This window comes from Hemitrygon akajei, chromosome 1 (assembly GCF_048418815.1).
Source record: "Hemitrygon akajei chromosome 1, sHemAka1.3, whole genome shotgun sequence".
Lineage (NCBI taxonomy): Eukaryota > Metazoa > Chordata > Chondrichthyes > Myliobatiformes > Dasyatidae > Hemitrygon > Hemitrygon akajei.
The window spans coordinates 181227840-181244590 of record NC_133124.1 but is presented as its reverse complement, the minus strand read 5'-3'; the positions used below and the strand labels follow the sequence as shown (position 1 = coordinate 181244590).

At 50.2% G+C, this 16751-nt stretch overlaps 1 protein-coding gene across 1 annotated transcript in view; it reads left to right on the top strand.

Annotated features, from left to right (window-relative positions):
• The first annotated feature begins 1530 nt into the window (after nt 1–1530).
• LOC140737922 (NF-kappa-B inhibitor delta-like) overlaps nt 1531–16751 on the top strand; it is a 30045-nt gene continuing 14824 nt past the window's right edge. Inside the window, exons 1-6 of the mRNA XM_073064772.1 lie at nt 1531–1598; nt 9743–9834; nt 10242–10272; nt 11233–11471; nt 14466–14719; nt 15988–16093. Of these exons, the coding sequence (XP_072920873.1) occupies nt 1583–1598; nt 9743–9834; nt 10242–10272; nt 11233–11471; nt 14466–14719; nt 15988–16093 (738 nt within the window). The 5' untranslated portion in view covers nt 1531–1582. The remainder of the gene's footprint in view (nt 1599–9742; nt 9835–10241; nt 10273–11232; nt 11472–14465; nt 14720–15987; nt 16094–16751) is intronic.

The following is a 16751-nucleotide window of genomic DNA, read 5'->3' as shown; positions in this document are numbered from 1 at the left end:
TGAGTGTGTGATTGTGTTAGTGCGTGTATCTGTTTGTGTGAGTGAGTGTGTCTGTATCTGTGTGTGTGAGTGAGTGAATGAGTGTGTGTATGTAAGTGAGTGAGTGTGTGTGTGTCTGTGAATGAGTGTGTGTATGTGAGTGAGTGAGTGAGTGAGTGTGTGTGTGTCTGTGAATGAGTGTGTGTATGTGAGTGAGTGAGTATGTGTGTGTCTGTGTGTATGTGTCTGTGTGTGAGAGTGAGTGAGTGTGAATGCACAGGAAGGGCTCACACATGCAACTCTGTAGTAACTGTAATCCCCTCTCTCTCTTACATATTCTCTCACCCTCCCTTCTTCCCTTACACTCTCTTCCTCTCCCCCCATCATCTCCATCTCCCCTGTCCCTCTTTCCTCCCTTCCTCAGACTCACAGCCCCCACCCTTTCCCACTAACCCATTCTACCCCCTCTGTCACACATTCACACACTCGGTACTCCCCACTACTGTTAGGTCTCTTTTGAATCCCCAACCTCTTCCTCTCCCCTTTGTAAATACACCAGGCACATACCTCCTCCCCAACTTCTGCTCTCCCGCTCCCTCTCTATACCCCACCCCCGAGTTCTGGCTACATATAACATTCTCAAATTTATTAATGTTTTATCTCTCCCCCTCTCTCCTTCGATTCCACCCCTCCCCTTCATCTCTCCCTTACCTCTTACCCTCTCCCCATTCCTTTCTCCTGTTGTCTTTCGCTATCCCTCACTCTGTCCTTCCCTCACTCTCTCTTCCTTGCTCTCTATTCCCTTTCCCCCTCTCTCCCTCTCATGGCCTCTCTCTCTCTCCCCCCCCCCCCCACCCTCCAACTGTCTTTCTCTACCCCTTCTCTCTCCCTCGTTACGGGGTGGCACAGTAGGGTAGTAGTTAACGTAACGAGTACCAGCGACCCGGGTTAAATCCCACTGCTGCCTGTACGTTCTCCTCATGATCGCCTACTGGTCGGTAGGTAAACTGTCCCGTTCCTAGGCTGGGATTGCTGGGGCGGAGTTTAAAGGGCCAGAAGGTACTATTCTTCAAAAAATAAACAAACCTCCCCTTCCCTCCAACTCACTCTCCCTTCAGCCCTCTCGATTCCTCGCCCTCTTTCTCCCACTCTATCCCTTACCAATCCCCTCTCCCTCCTTCCCTGTCTCTCCTCCGCTCTGGTTATCTAAATGTGGTCGTTTAGATTTAGGCAGATGCAACGCGCTATATCCATACTACCTCCCCACCCTGTGCAGGTAAACGGACGCAGCATATTTAATAAATCTCCCCACAACTCTCCTTTCCCACTGTAAATCTCTCTCTCTCCTCTCTCTATTTCTCTCGTCTTATTTTCTCTCTCACTCACCCTTTCTCGCCCTCCTCTTCACTGTCTCTCCTCCCCTCCGACGGTGATTCGCCGGCGGTGCTCACTGACGCATGTGGGAACAACCCAGCCCGAGACGCCTCCACTGTGGGTGGGGCCTTTTAAAGCCGAGGAAGGGAAGGAGGGGGAAAGTAAGCAGAAGCGAGAGGGAGGGAGAGAGACTGAGTGCGAGCGACAGCTCCGGGCAGCCAGCCTGAGGATGCACTGGCAAAAATGTGAGTATCCGGTTTCATTGCGGCGTCCCTGCAGCAATTGGTGCTGGAGTCCCGGTATCTGTTCCCTCTCTCTCTCTCTCTCTCTCTCTCTCTGTTAACCCTTCTGTTCCATCCTTTCTCAAATGCCTCTTCATCCCAAACCCCTTTTCTCTACCTCCCACCCTCTACCCCTCTCTCTACTCTCATACTTCCCCTCCGTTACACACTCCTTCTCCCATCTCACCCCTCTTCTCCCTCGCTTCTACCACTCCTGGCCGCATTCTCTATATTTCCACCACCGTCTCTCTGTTTTTATCGCCTACCATCCCATTTATTATTCCATCCTTCGCCGTCCCCTTCACTCTGGCCCCTTTCCCATCCTCCCCTACCCTCACGATTCATCTATCTCTCCCACTTGCTTTTCCCACCCATCTCTCTACATCTTTCTACTCTCTCTCACCCTCCTGTCTCCCTCTGCCCCTTTGACTCTACCCTCTCTCCTACCCTTCCCTGTTTCCTCCCCTCCCTCCCCTACCATCCCCATCCACACTGCCTCCATCCCACATCCATCTGTTTCCGCCTCCCCTTCCTCCCTATCCCAACCTTCATCCATTCAAACTCTCCCAACAACCATCCATTCCTCCCCTCATTCCCTCCATTACCCCTCCCTTCCTCCCCATCTCCCCCTCTCCCACCCCATCTCCCCCTTTCCTTCCTCCCCTCCCGCCATCCCTCCCCCTCTCCCTTCATCCCTTCCCCTCTCCCCCCTCCATCCCCTCTCCCCCTCCCTCCATCCATCCATCCCCTCTCTCCCTTTCTCTTTCTCCCTCCCCTCCTCCAAAGCTGACCCTTTAACCATGACCTCATTCTACATCTCCAAACTAAGCGGAACCCCGCGGGTAGTGACGTGCGACTATCGGCGCGGGACCACCTTACAGGGGATTTCCCCGCGGGGATTCCGCTGCGTGCGTCACCATAGGTGGGGTGGAGGGTGGGCTCCGTCCGCCGTGCGCCAATCAGCGCCATGTTCGTGTCTGACGTCACCGCCCTATCGGCAACACCGGGTTCCAAGCGGAACCCTCAAAATTTCCGTAACGCCTTGTCGCAGCTGATCAGCGGAGCAAAATCCGCCACTCCTCGCTGCCATTCTGGGCACGGAAAGATACGAACTGCAGCCGATCCTGGCGTTTCCTTCCAGGCCGGAGCGTTCCCTCGGCACCTTCTCAATGTTTTACACTATTAGATTGACAGTACTGAGGGAGGTCTGCCCTATGGGAAGGGCCGATGATGAGGGTGCGCCGCTCCACAGACCAGACATTAACCTAAGACCCCGACCGCCGAACGTAAAATAAAATCCACGGCCACGATCGGAAGGGAAAGCGGGGATTTGGTGGTGGGGGCGGAGTTTTCCTGGGTCCTGGATCCGAGATTCATTCCTTGGGCGCCGCGCTATTGCCGATTATGGGGTCTTGCTGTGCTTGTCTCCCTGCGTTCCTGCAGTGTTCACTCTTTCAAACCACCTCACTTGGGCGAGTGCTTGGGGTAAGAGAGAGAGTGGCTGGAACACTGCGAGTTTTCAATACTCGGGAAGGTGTGAGCCCTCAAGAGAATGAAAACAGAACCCCGTCCTTAGGAATCGAAAGGGGAAGGAGATAGGAGACTAACATTCAGAGCGTGGGTGGTAGGGGAAATCGGTTTACTGATGGGAAAGGGCATCACTTCATTTAACAAGGAAATAAGGAAATATCCTGTTTGTGGAGGCATGATTCTCTCTTTCCCACACCCTTTCACCCTCTACCCCTCTCCCCTTTCTCCTATCTTACTCTTCTCACCCCCTCTCTTCCCTCCCCCTTCCCCGTCTCTGGGACAGTTCAAAGGAGATGAGTGAGACAAGTTATTTTTACAGAGTGGTGAGTGCCTGAACTGCCTTGTCAGGGGTGGCAGATATGACCAGGTGTTTAAGAGGCTGTTAGATAGAAATACGAATATGCAGAGAATGCTGGGGTTTGCCTGCACACAGACCATATCTCTCTGTTCCCTGCTTGTTCATGCACGTCTGTCTGAAACACTTCCATTGTAACACCCTCCACCTCCACTCTCTGTGTAAAAACAAACTTGCCCCAACAGCTCCTTTAAGCGTTCTCCTTCTCACCTTAAACCGGTGTCCTTCAGAGTTTGACATTTCACAGTGCAGGCCCTTCAGCTCATGTGGCTATCAATATAAACCCACTCCATGATCAATCTTCCTGCAGAGCCCATAACTGTCCACCTGCTCATCCAAAAATGCCTCTGTTGTATCTGCCTCTATCACCACCCCGAGCAGTGCGTTCCAGATACACTACTCTCTGTGCAAAAAGAAACTACCTCTGGCATCTCTTCTTAAACCCTCCATTCACCTTAAGTGAGTTCAAGAGCCGTGAGGTAATGTTACTGCTGTACAAGACCTTAGGTAGACCCCACTTGGAGAACTGTGTTCAGCTCTGGTCACAGGAAGGAGGTAGATACTGTCGAGAGAGTGCACAGGGGATCTACAACGATGTTGCCTGGATTGGAGAGTGTGCCTTATGAGAATAGGTTGAGTGAACTCGGCCTTTTCTCCTTGGAGCGACGGAGGATGAGAGGTGACCTGATAGAGGTGTACAAAATAATGAGAGGCATTGATCGTGTGGATAGTCAGAGGCTTTTCCCCAGAGCTGAAATGGCTAACACAAGAGGGCATAGTTTTAAGGTGCTTGGAAGTAGGTACAAGGTTTGTCACACAGACAGTGGTGGGGGCATGGAATACACTGCCAGCGACGGTGGTAAAGATGGATACTATAGGGTCTTTTAAGAGACTCTTAGAGAGGTACATGGAGCTTAGAAAAATAGAAGGCTATGCGGTAGAGTAATTCTAGACAGTTTCTAGAATAGGTTACATGGTCAGCACAACATTGTTGGTCTGTAATGTGCTGTGGATCTCTATGTTCTATGTTAAGTGGATGTCCTCTGGTAATGGCCATTGCTACCTTTGGGAGAAGGCATTGGCTCTCCACTCTTATCCCTGCCTCTCATAATCTTATACACCTCTATGAAGTTATCTCTCATCCTGTTTTGAGAAAAGCTCTAGTTCACTCAACTTTCCTCTGAAGACACATCTCTAATCCAGGCAGCATTCTGGTAAATTTCCTCTGCACTCTCTCTAATGTTTCCACATCCTTCCTGTAATGAGGGGACAAGAACTGAATACAATACTCCAAGTGCAGTCTAACCAGAGTTTTATAGAGCTTCAATATTATGTCGCGACTTTTGAACTCGGTCCCTTGGCTAATGAAAGCCGGCACACTGTACACCTTCTTAACCACCCTGTCAATTTACACTGCAGCTTTAAGGGATCTCTGGTCCCCCTACTTCTCCACGCTGCTACTCTGCCTTCGAGTGTGACTTTCCAAAGTGAATTACTTCACAGTCTTCCAGACTGAGCAGCAGCTGCCACTTCTGAGGCCAGCTCTGCATCCTGTCAATATCCCATTGTAACCCATGACAACCTTCGTCACTAACCACAACGCAATCAGTGTCCATGTCATCAGCTAACTTACCAACCCACCCTTACACTTCCTCATCTGGGTCACTTATAAAAATCACAAAGAGCAATGGGTACAGAGCAGATAGCACACCACTTGTCCGCGACCTCCATCTATTAGGATGTGCTCCATCTACTGGCATCCTCTGCCTTCTAAGGCCAAGCCAGTTCCAAATCCATGGCCACATCTCCCATTGGTCTACCATGTGGAACCTTGTCAAACACCTCACTAAACTCTGTACAGTCCACATTCACTGCTCGACCTTCATCAATCTGTTTTGTCCTTCCTCGGTCAGGCTCAGCCCGTCCCTCACAAAGGCATGCTGACTATCTCTAATCAGACTTTGCTTCTCCAAATGCTTAGCTTGCCCACTACTGTCGGAAGACTGACTGGTCTGTAATTCCCAGGGTTACCCCAATTCCCTTTCTTGAGCCAAGGAATAACATTTGCCACCATCCACTCATCTGGTACTACCTTTGTGGCCAGCAAGCGTGCAAAGATCACCATCAACACCCCAGCAATCTTGCTCCCCCCTTCCCATCGCAACTTGGGGTATATCCTGTCTGGCCATGGGGATTTATCTATCCTAATGTGTTTCAAATGCACCAACACTGCCTATTTCTTAACCTCAACATTAGTCTGTTCTACACTGCCCTCACATTTGTCACTGGTGAGCACTGAAGCAAGGTATTCAATAAGGAACTCCTCTGACTTCTCACGTACTTCCCACGTTATCCCTGATCTAGATACCCTCACTCTAGTCATCCTTTTGATCTTCATGTATGTGTACAATGCCTTGGGGTTTTCCTTAATCCTACTCACCAAGGTCTTCTTATGTTCTATTTAGCTCTCCTAAGTCCCTTCCTTCCTAGCTGCCTTGTAACTCTACAGAGCCTTTTCTGATATTTGCTTCCTATACCTTAAGTAAGCTTCTTTCTTCCTCTTGACTTGATGTTCCACATGTCTTGTCAACCATGGTTCCTTCACCCAACCATATTTTCCCTGCCTCACTGGGATAGACCTACCCAGAACCCCCAGCAAGTGCTTTCTAAACAACCTCCACATTTATGCTGTTCATTTCCCCGAGTATAACTCTTCTCAATCTATGCTCCCATGTTCCTGCCTAATACCATCATAATTATCCCTACCTTCCCCAGATTAAATACTCCCCATACTGTTTGCTCTTACCCTTGTCCATGGCTATGCTAAAGGTCAGGGAATTGCGGTCACTGTCTCCGAAATGCTGACCCACTGAGAGATCTGTCAGCTGATCATGTTCATTGTCTAGATCCACCATGACCTCTACTCTACCTAACTTGTCCACATACTGTGTCAGGAATCCTTCCTAAAAGATTCTGCCCCATCTAAGCCTCTTGCACTGAGGAGGTGCTAGTCAATATTAGGGAAGTTGAATTCACCCATGACAACAACCCTGTTATTTTTGTACCTGTCCAAAGTCTGCCTCCCGATCTGCTCCTCGTTGTCCCTATTGCTATTGGGGTATCTATAGAATATTCCCAATGGAGTGTTTGCTTCCTTCCTGTTTCTGACTTCCACCCACACTGACAATGCCCCCCCCCCTTTGTGTAGTGGTGATACTATTCCTGATTAGCAATGCCACTACCCCCCCCCACCTCTTTTACCTCCCTTCCTGTCCAGAATCAGAATCAGATATAATATCATCTGCATATGTCATGAAATTTGTTGTTTTGCAGCAGTAAAAGCTACAAGTTATAAGTATATATTAACAAATTAATTAAATATATAGTGCAAATAGAGAGGGGAAAATATTACTGAGGAAATGCTCATGGGTTCATTGTCCATTTAGAAAAATGATGGTGGAGGGGAAGAAGCTGTTCCTGGAATGTCTTCAGGCTCTTGTACCTCCTCCTTGATGGTAGCAATGAAAAGAGAGATGCCCTGGGTGATGAAAGTGCAGTTTAGAAGTGTCCTGGGTGCTAAGGAGGCTTGTGCCCATGATAGAGCTGGCTGAGTTGATCACTTTCTACGGCTTTTTTCTGCTGCCACACCACTCGACCAGCTGATCAGTCTCGCGCCTGTACGCCTCGTCACCATCTGCAATTCTGCTAATGACCGTTGTGTCGTCCACAAATGTACAGATGGCTTTCGAGCTGTGCCTAGCCACACGGTCGTGAGCGTAGAAAGAGCAGAGCAGTGGGCTAAGCACATATCCTTGCCGTACACAACGTCGATTATCGGCAGGGAAGAGATCCGCACAGACTGGTCTCCCGGTGAGGAAGTCAAGGATCCGGTTGCAAAGGGAGGGACAGAGGCCCAGGTTCTGGATCTCTCTGATTAAAACTGAGGGTATGATTGCGTTGAGCAGTGAGTCGTAGTCAAGAAAGAGCCCTACATGAGTGTTACTGTTGACAAGGTGATCCAAGATCAAGAGGAGAGCCAGTGATATTGCATCCTCTGTAGACCTATTGTGTGTTTGCACGTGGCAAAGTGGATCTGAAGGCCGGTAGTTCGAGCCTTGGCTGAGGCTGCGTGTGTGTCCTTGAGCAAGGCACTTTGCTCTGCAATGACACCGGTGCCAAGCTGTAGGGGTCCTAATGCCCTTCCCTCGGACAACATCAGTGGCATACAGAGGGGAGACTTGCAGCTTGGGCAACTGCCGGTCTTCCATACAACCCTGCCCAGGCTTGCGCCCTGGAAACTTTCCAAGGCGCAAATCCATGGTCTATCGAGACTAACGGAGGCCTACACATATACAGACCTGTTGTGGTGAGAGGTGAATTGCTGTGGGTCCAGCAATCGATTGCTGTTGATTCTAGCCATGTCTAACCCCTCAAAGCACTTTATCAGTGAGTGCCACTGGGCGAAAGACATTGAAGCAGCTCACCCTGCTCTTCTTGGGCACCATTATGATTGTCGCCCTTTCGAAGCAGGTGGGAACCTCTGACTGACAGTGAGAGACTGAAGATGTCCTTCAACATTCCTGCCATTTGGTTGCCTCGGGTTTTCAGAGCCCTACCAGGCCACCGGTGCACCATCAGGGCCTGGTGCCCCCTTGAAAGTGCCCTGTGGTCAGCCTCTGAGATACCTAACACAGGGTTAATGAAAGCTGCGGGGATTTGCAAAGATGTAATGTTATTCTGCCTTTCAAAGTGTGCATAAAAGATGTTGGTCTCATCTAGGAGTGGACATCATAGCCATTCACGCTGCTAGCTTTTGTTTCCTAATGGCCTGCAAACCCTGCCAGAGCTGATGTGCGTCCAATTCCATCTGTAACCTCAATCAGAATTGTTTTCTCGCTCTTAAGATAGCCTTTCATAGGTCGTGCCTGGACTGCTTGTATAGTTCTGAGTGCCATAGCCCACATGTGGCACCGTCCTCTAAACCTGTCCTGTCCGTGTACTTATTGTGATGCCTTTTAAATGCCGCTAATATGCCCTCTACTCTTTCCCTGTGTGCGGAGTTTGCACCTTCTTAGCAAGGACGTCAAAGGCGATGGGAGAAGGCAGGAGAATGGGGTCAGAGTGGAAAATAAATCAGCCACGATTGAATGGCGGAGCAGACTTGATGGGCTGAATGGCCTAATTCTGTTCCTATGTCTTGTGGTCTATGGCATCACCAAATCAGTTTAAACCATTTACGTACACTGAGACTCCTTGAACGCATCTTACAAACCAACTTCCTCTACCAGATGGAAGGACAAGGGCACGAAAAGCGGGGGGGGGGGGGGGGTTCGCCCACCTCCCCTGTAGGGTGCCGTCTGAGACACACTTCTGGAGTATTCTAAAGTTCCTGTCGCCCTTTTACAGGGAGGGTGTGCAGAGGGTGCAGAAGAGGTTCAGCAGGAGGGTAGGGAGAAGTTGGACAAAGTTGGGATGTTTTCCATGTAGTGGCAAGGGGAATTGCTAAACTGGTTTATATTGTACAGTGAAAATGCATTTCCATGTCATCCATACAGATCAATTAATTACTGCAGTGCAATAGGTAGAACACAGGGAAAGCAATGCAGAATAAAGTGCTACAATTACATAAAAAGCGCAGTTCAGACAGACAATAAGGTAGACAAGGCTATGACAAGGTGGATTGTGAGGTCAAGAGTCCATCTTAGGGGACTGTTCAATAGTCTTATCACCATGGGGTAGAAGCTGTCCTTGAGCCTGGTGGCACATGTTTTCAGGGTTTTGGATCTTCTGCCCAGTGAGAGGGGGGAGAGGAGAGAATGTCTGGGGTGGGTGGGGTCTTTGATTATGCTGGCTGCTTTACCAAGACAGTACAGATTGGGTCTGTGGAGGGGAGTCTGGTTTCCGTAACGTGCCGGGCTGTGTCCAGACTCGCTGCAGTTTCTTGTGGTCACGGTCGGAGCAGTTGCCCTACCGATCTATTATGTATCTAAAATGCTTTCTATAGAGCATTAATAAATTTGTCAGGGTCATGCTGAATTTCTTTAACCTCTCTTGGCCGTTGGACCAGAGCAGGCCGTTGGTGAAACTTGAGGCTCTCGACTCTCTTGACCTCAGCACTGCGTTGGTCTCCAGGCTGGGCGTGAGGCAGGGGTTGGGAGAGCAGTCCAGGGAGGGAAAGAGTTCCCAATTTCACCCAGTTTGACCCCTTGCTCCTTATGCACAGCACCAAAAGAGAGGTCCCAGTCCAACCTGCTCCCCACAGTGAGGGAACTCTTGGAAGCGAAGAGAAGAAACAGCAATGGAGGGAACCCCATGGTGAGTGTCCGGGGCTCAGGCACTACGGGCGAAGGTGGGGTGGGGGGGGTGGGTGGAGTGGTTGGGATTGTCCGCTGGGAGCAAGGAGGCAGAGTTCTGTTTGTTGGAAGCAAAGGCTTTGGGAAGAGGTGGGGCTCTGGAAGAGAGGTCTGTTATGGGAGATGGTTAGTGGGACGGCCAGGGCCACTGAGTGAAAGAGGCGGAGGTCCAGATGAAAGAAGAGGAGAAGTGGCTCCACGAGGGGCGCGTCTCTGGGAAAGTGGGTGGGCTCTGGATGATGGGTGGAAAGGGAAGACCAGGGAAGGAGTGACGGACAGAAAGGGGCATGTCTCTTAGAGAAAAACATGTGAACCTTTGAAAGGGGTCAGGCTACAGAGATCTGCAATAACTCATGTTTACTTTAGCAGGCACCGTCGAAAGCCTTGGCTCAACAGCAAGGTGAGTGTCAAATATATACAGAGAACTCACTCCCAGGGATCTGATATTCTATGTATGTGACCCCCGAATTAGGTCCCAGAATGTAAATATTGTTCCATATATAAACCCCTGGATTAGATCCCAGCCTGTAACCCTCTCCCAGGGGACTGTTATTCAATATATAAACCCCCCGAACCCCAGCGTTAGATCCTGGCCAGTAACCCACTCGTGGGATCTGTTACTAGAACACAGCACAGCACAGTACAGGCCTTTCACCCATGATGTTGTGCTGACATTTCAAGACCACAAGACTTGTAATTTCCTGTCTTTTGCCTCCCTGCCTTAAGGAATGGAGTGACATTTTCCATTTTTCAGACCACTGAAACCATTCTGGAATCTAGTGATTCTTGAACAATCATTACTAATGCCTCCACACTCTCTTCAGCCCCCTCTTTCAGAACCCTGGAGTGTAGACCATGTGGTCCAGGTGACATACCCATCCTCAGACCTTTCAGCTTCCTTTCACTTTTAACCTACTCCAAGAACAATCTAACCATTCCCTCCCACACAGTTCTCCAATTTTCCATTATCGATGTGCCTCTTTCTAAGAGTCTCTTAAATTTCCCTAAGCATAAGCTTCTACCATTAACCCTGGCACTACTCTCTGTGTTTAGAAAAGCAAAATCTACCTCTGACATCACTCCTATACTTTCCCTCAAAAGTCTTTAAAGTATGCCCCCTCGTATTAGTCATTTCTGCCGTGGGTAAGTCTCTGGCTATCCATTCTACCTATACCTCTTATCTTGTACACCTCTATCAAGTTGTCTCTCATCCTCTCTAAAGAGAAAAGATCTAGCTCACTCAAACTTTCCTCACCCCCCCACCCCATTACCCCCCCCCACCCACATCCCGTATAGTTAACGTGCTGGTGTTCTCGGGATAGGGCTATGACTGATTAGTCTCTCATTATTTCTCTGACAGACGGCTTCGGTTTCCCGAACCCGGGGGGGAACCTCGGCCCCGTCTTCCCGGCGTACCCCTCCTGGCACGTCGACGTGGCCCAGTCCACGCTCTCGCACGAAAACTCGGCGTGTGTGATGCCGGAGGAGGTTCTGCCCAGAGAGGGGCCGAACTCGGTGGGGGTGTACGATCCCTACGTGTTCACTGCACCCAGCAGTGACACCATTGCAGCTTACCCAGATCAGCCGGCCCCCTACACGGTTGGTGGCCCTTCTTCTCTGCGGGGTCTCTGGAGAGGGAGGTGAATGGGTAAGGGGCTTAGTTTAGGAGTGGGGCAGGTAGAGACGCTGGCGTGCCTTCTTCCTTGTGGTATCTGTCACTATCTGTTTGTTGTTGGTCGTGGAATTTGATATTGCTTTATTTTTTGTCATGTGTATTGAGATGCGGTGAAAAGTTTGTTCATACAGATCAGGTTATTGCAACAGTGGTAAAAACAATAACAGAATGCAGAATAAGGTGCAGTGCAGGTAAATGATAAAGGGCAAGGTCATAACAAGGTAGATTGTGAGCTGAAGGATCCAACTTATGGTGCAAGAGTCTGATAAGAGTGGGGTAGAAGTGGTCTTTGAGCCTGGTGCTTTCAGGCTTTTGAACCTTCTGCCTGATGGGAGAGCGGAGGAGAGAGATTGTTCAGGGTAGTAAGGCCTTTGATTACGCTGGCTGTTTTACTGTGGCAAGGAAAAGTGCGGACAGTCCGTGGAAGGGAGGCCGGTTTCCGTGATGTGCTGAGCTGTGTCCACAACTCCCTGCAGCTTCTGGTGATCACGGGCCGAGCAGTTGCCACGCCAAGCCGCGATACGTCCGGATAGGATTCTCCGACACATATTGATGAGGGTCGATGGGGGTGTGCCAAATTCCTTTAGCCCCCCCGAGGAAGTAGAGGTGTTGATGAGGTTTCCTAATGATCATGGGATCTTGCTGTGCCCAAGCAAGGTTGCCCTCCTTGTCTGCCCTGAGTGATCAGTGATGCGTCAGTCCTGAGCCTGGGTCAAAAGTTCAAAGTTCAATGCAAACTTATCATCTACATTATACCATATACTGCCTCAAGATTCACTTGCTTTTAGGCATTTACAAGAAAAATAAAGAAATAGAAGGCAGTTTCTGAAAAACTATACATAAGTAAATCAATGTACGAAAGAAGACAAAATGGGAAAATGCAGTAAATACTGAGAACATGAATGGTAAAGAGTCCTTGAAGTTGAATCTGTGGGTCATAGAATCAGTTCAGGTAATGGTTGATGAAGTTATCCAGACCGGTTCAGGCTGTTGGGTAATAACTGTTCCTGAACCTGGCAGTATGGGACCCAAAGTCTGAACAAAGAATCTGTTCCATTTCCACGGTCAAAGGCAGATGAACTAAAGTTTGCAGTTAACACTAAGATAGCTGGTTGTCAGGACTTGCACAGACATCCTGATCAGCTGGGTAAGGCGGCCGAGGAATGGGGGGGAGGTGTTGGGAAAATGGACAAGGGCAGGACTCTCACAGTAAATGGCCAGGCCCTGGGGAGTGTTGCAGAACAGAGGGACCCAAGTGTTACAAGTATCTGGTTCCCTGAAAATGGAGTCACAGGTGGACAAGGTGGTGAAGAAGTCCTTCGTCGGTCACAGCAACTGAGTACAGGAGTTCAGATGTTATGTTGCAGTTTTACAAGATGTTGGTCAGGCAACACTTGGGATGTTGTTTTCAGGTTTGGATCTCCCAGCTACAGGAAGGAGGTCATTACGCTGGAAAGAGAGCAGAGAAGTTTTACAAGAACGTTACCAGGCCTCAGGGGATTGAGATATAGATGGAGGTTGAGCAGGTTGTGACTTTTTTCCTTGGAGTGTAGGATTTTATAGGGGGTATGAAATCATGAGGGGCAGAGACAGGGTGAATGTGCACAGACTTCTTCTCCAGGACTGGAGAATCTAGAAGTACAGGGCACAGCTTCAAGGTGAGAAGGGAGAGATTGAATAGGAAACTGAAGGGTAGCTTCTTCACCCAGAGGGTGGCCCGCTTATGGAACGGGGTGATGTGGGTGAGACAAGTACATTAACGTTTAGATGACACCTGGGCAGGTAAATGAATAGGAACAGGTTTAGAACAGGGATTTTCGACCTTTTTTATGCAATGGAGCCTTACCTTCAACTGATGGGTCAAAGAACCCAGGCTGGGAACCCCCGGTATAGATGAATATGGGCCAAGTGCAGGCAAATGGTTCTAGCTTGGATGGGAATCTTGGTTAACATGGACCGGTTGGGCCGAAGGGCCTGTTTCTATGCTGTGTGACTTCACTCACAGGATTGGTGATTCTCTTGAGTTGTTGTCTCTGGAAGATTAGTTGATCAGTTACTGTGTTCACTGGGTCCCTGGCCATTGGGGAGGGGTGGGGGAGACCTGGGGATTGGTCTTGCATTGACTATATGGGCAAGTATGAAATCATGAGGGGCATAAATGGGCCTCATATGCACACAGTCTTGTCCCCAGGGTTTGGGGAACCAAGAACTAGAGGTTTAAGGTGAGAGAGGGGAGATTTAATAGTTAGTTAGTTGAGGGGATGGTCTGTATACGGATTGCTTTGCCAGACGAAGTGCTTGAGGCAGATATATTAACAAAATTTAATGACATTTGAAGAGGTCCATGGATAGTAAAGGTTTAGCAGCAAGATGGGCACAAGATGAGAATCTTGGTAGGCAAGAAAGAGTTGGGTTAAAGGGCTTATTTCTGTGCTGTATGACTATTGAGGGTAGGGAGGGGTGGGAAGCAGAGTAAGAGGAGGAGAGTGGAGGGAGAGGAGGAGGCGAATGGGTTGGAAGGGAGGGAGGGAAAAGAAGGGAGGTGGGGATGAGGAGAGAGAACTGATGGAGGGAGGGAGTGGGCAGAGAGTAGGGACAGAGGGTTGGAGGGGATGAGAAAGCAAAGTAGGAGGAGGAAAGGGTTAGTGGGAAGGGGAGAATACAGAGGAAGAAGGAAGGGTAAGAGAGGAGTGAGGGTAGGATGGAGTAAGGGAGGGGAGAGGGAGATGGGAAAATTGGGGGAAGTAGTGGGAAGAGGAACAGGGAGGGAAGGGGAAGGGGCAGAGAGTGGGGAGGGAGGATGGAGGATGAAGAAGGGAAAAAGAGGGAGGAAGGAGGGAAGAAGAAAGCACAAGGGAGGAAAGGAGGAAGAGGAGCTGTCCACTGTAAACAACCCCTCTCCCCTCTGCTCCCCACAGCCCCTGATTCCGGGACCTAACCTGCTACCACTTGAGCCCCCATGCCCGGTCTTGCCGCAGTGGGCGGGATCAGGGGCCTGCGCCCAGCAGGACGACCCACCTCCAGTCCCCTACCTCCCCCCCTCAGGACTGACGGCGGGGCATTCCACCTTTCCTTCCCAGCCCCTGGGCGGACCCCAGCTGGAGGAAGCTCGCAGAACGGTCCAGCGGATGCAGGTGTCTGAGCTGCTGCAGCCCGACCACGACGGAGACACGTGAGTGCGGATCCAGCACGCTCGCTCCCCACCCCCTCTCGCGCATACCTCAGCCACACTCATTCATGCGCACTCTGCCTCTTCTGCATCAGTCCCTGCTCACTCGTGTCGCACTCTTGCATGCACATCCACCCTTCTGCATTGACGCTCGCACACTCAGCTGTCGTACTTGTTATCTTGTACCTTGTCCCTTGCATACACCATTCTGCACTAATTCTTGCACACTCAGCTATTGCACCCATTCACACACAAGCCAGCCCTCCACTAATCCTCAGTTGTTCTGCTCTTTAACTACATCCTTGCACACTCATTCTTGCATTCCCTCTCCTTGCACACTGACCCTCCTGTACTAATCTGTTTGACTGTCTTGTTTGTTTTTGCACACTCACTTTTGCACCCTTATGCCTGTCCACCACACTCATTCTTGCACACCGACTGTTACACTTACCTTTGCAAGCTCCTCTGCCACACTCACCTTCGCACACCATGCCCCTTCTACGCTCACCCTCTCACATTCAAATGTGCTAATACTTGCACAACTCTCTGCCATGCTTAGTTCTTTTATGCCCTACCTCTTCCTCCACAGCTCTCCATGTCTGCTCAACTGCCACACTCTCTTGCACACTCACACTTATGTGCTATTCATTGCATGTCTGCCTGCCCCACACTCGATCTTGCACATCTGTGATCTTGTGCATTCGCCCTTCCACGCCTATCCGTGCGTATCCCACTCCTTCTTGCACACTTACCCTTCGATATCTATCCTCACACGCCCATCTGCCACACTCACGCTTGTACACCCTGCTCCTCGGATTTCTTGTGTTAATCCTTGCATGTTCATCTGCCACACTCGTTCTTCTACTCACTGCCCCTCACACACTTTGCCTTCTGCACTAACGTTTGCACGTGCAGTGTGCCTGGCACACATGTCCTTCCACATCATCCCCACTTACTCTCAATTCTCACCTGCCATGCTCATCTTGCACACATACCACACCCCTCCTTAAACACGTATCCTCCAATACATATCTTTACACACTCATCTGGCGCACACGACTATTTGCTACACTCACCCTGCCTCTTGCACACTTACCCCGTGCATGCACACTCTGCTTTACACTCGCCTCTCCACCCTAGCAGTCTGATCTTGCTCGCTCGTCCTCACAAGCTCACCGTCCCCATACCCCACCTACACCCTTTGCATGCTGGTGCCTGTCTGATCCACTAAAGCAACACCACCTCCCAGTAATGCACTCTTCCTATGGCAGGGTCCTGCACATCTACGCAGCCAAGGGGATGCGGGAGTTCGCTTTTGCCACTGCCGAGAGGATATACGGGCTCAAGGGTCTGGAGGTGCGGGAGCACAAGGGCAAGGTAAGCAAGACCCCAACCCGTGGGGGGTGGGGGGGGACAGTGGCAAGGGGGTGGCCACGGGTATGGATGTGGCACTCATAGAGTGGGACTGGCACAGCTGGGGCAGCGTGCGAGGGGGAGAGAGACCCATTCCCCAATGAGGCTCAGTGGGAGTGTGTGTTTGGAGCTTGTAAGAGAAAGAGAGACAGAGGTACAGAGTGAGAGTGAGAGAGATTGGGAGTGTGTGTGCATGAGAGAGAGAGAGACGGGGAGAGAGAGAGAGAGAGAGAGAGACGGGGAGAGAGAGAGAGAGAGAGAGAGAGAGAGAGAGAGAGAGAGAGAGAGAGAGAGACGGGGAGAGACAGACAGAAAGAGGTATTGGGAGAGGGTGGAAGGGAGGGAGGGGGAGAAAGACAGACAGATAAAGATGGGAGAGACAGATAGGTGATGGGAGATTCTGGGATAGATACAAAGAGTGAGTGTGTGTGCACATTCTATTTACAGTCTCATTATGACCCTGTAGGTTACCCCCAGCTACTCCAGTTCCCTCCCACATTCCCAAAAAATGAAGTGCGGGCTGGGTTAATGGACCAGTGTGAGCTCCCCCCCACCCCACCCTTGTGCGAGGCTGCGGGGAGTAACCTGTGGAAAGTTGAAGGGAGAATGAAACGGGATGGGT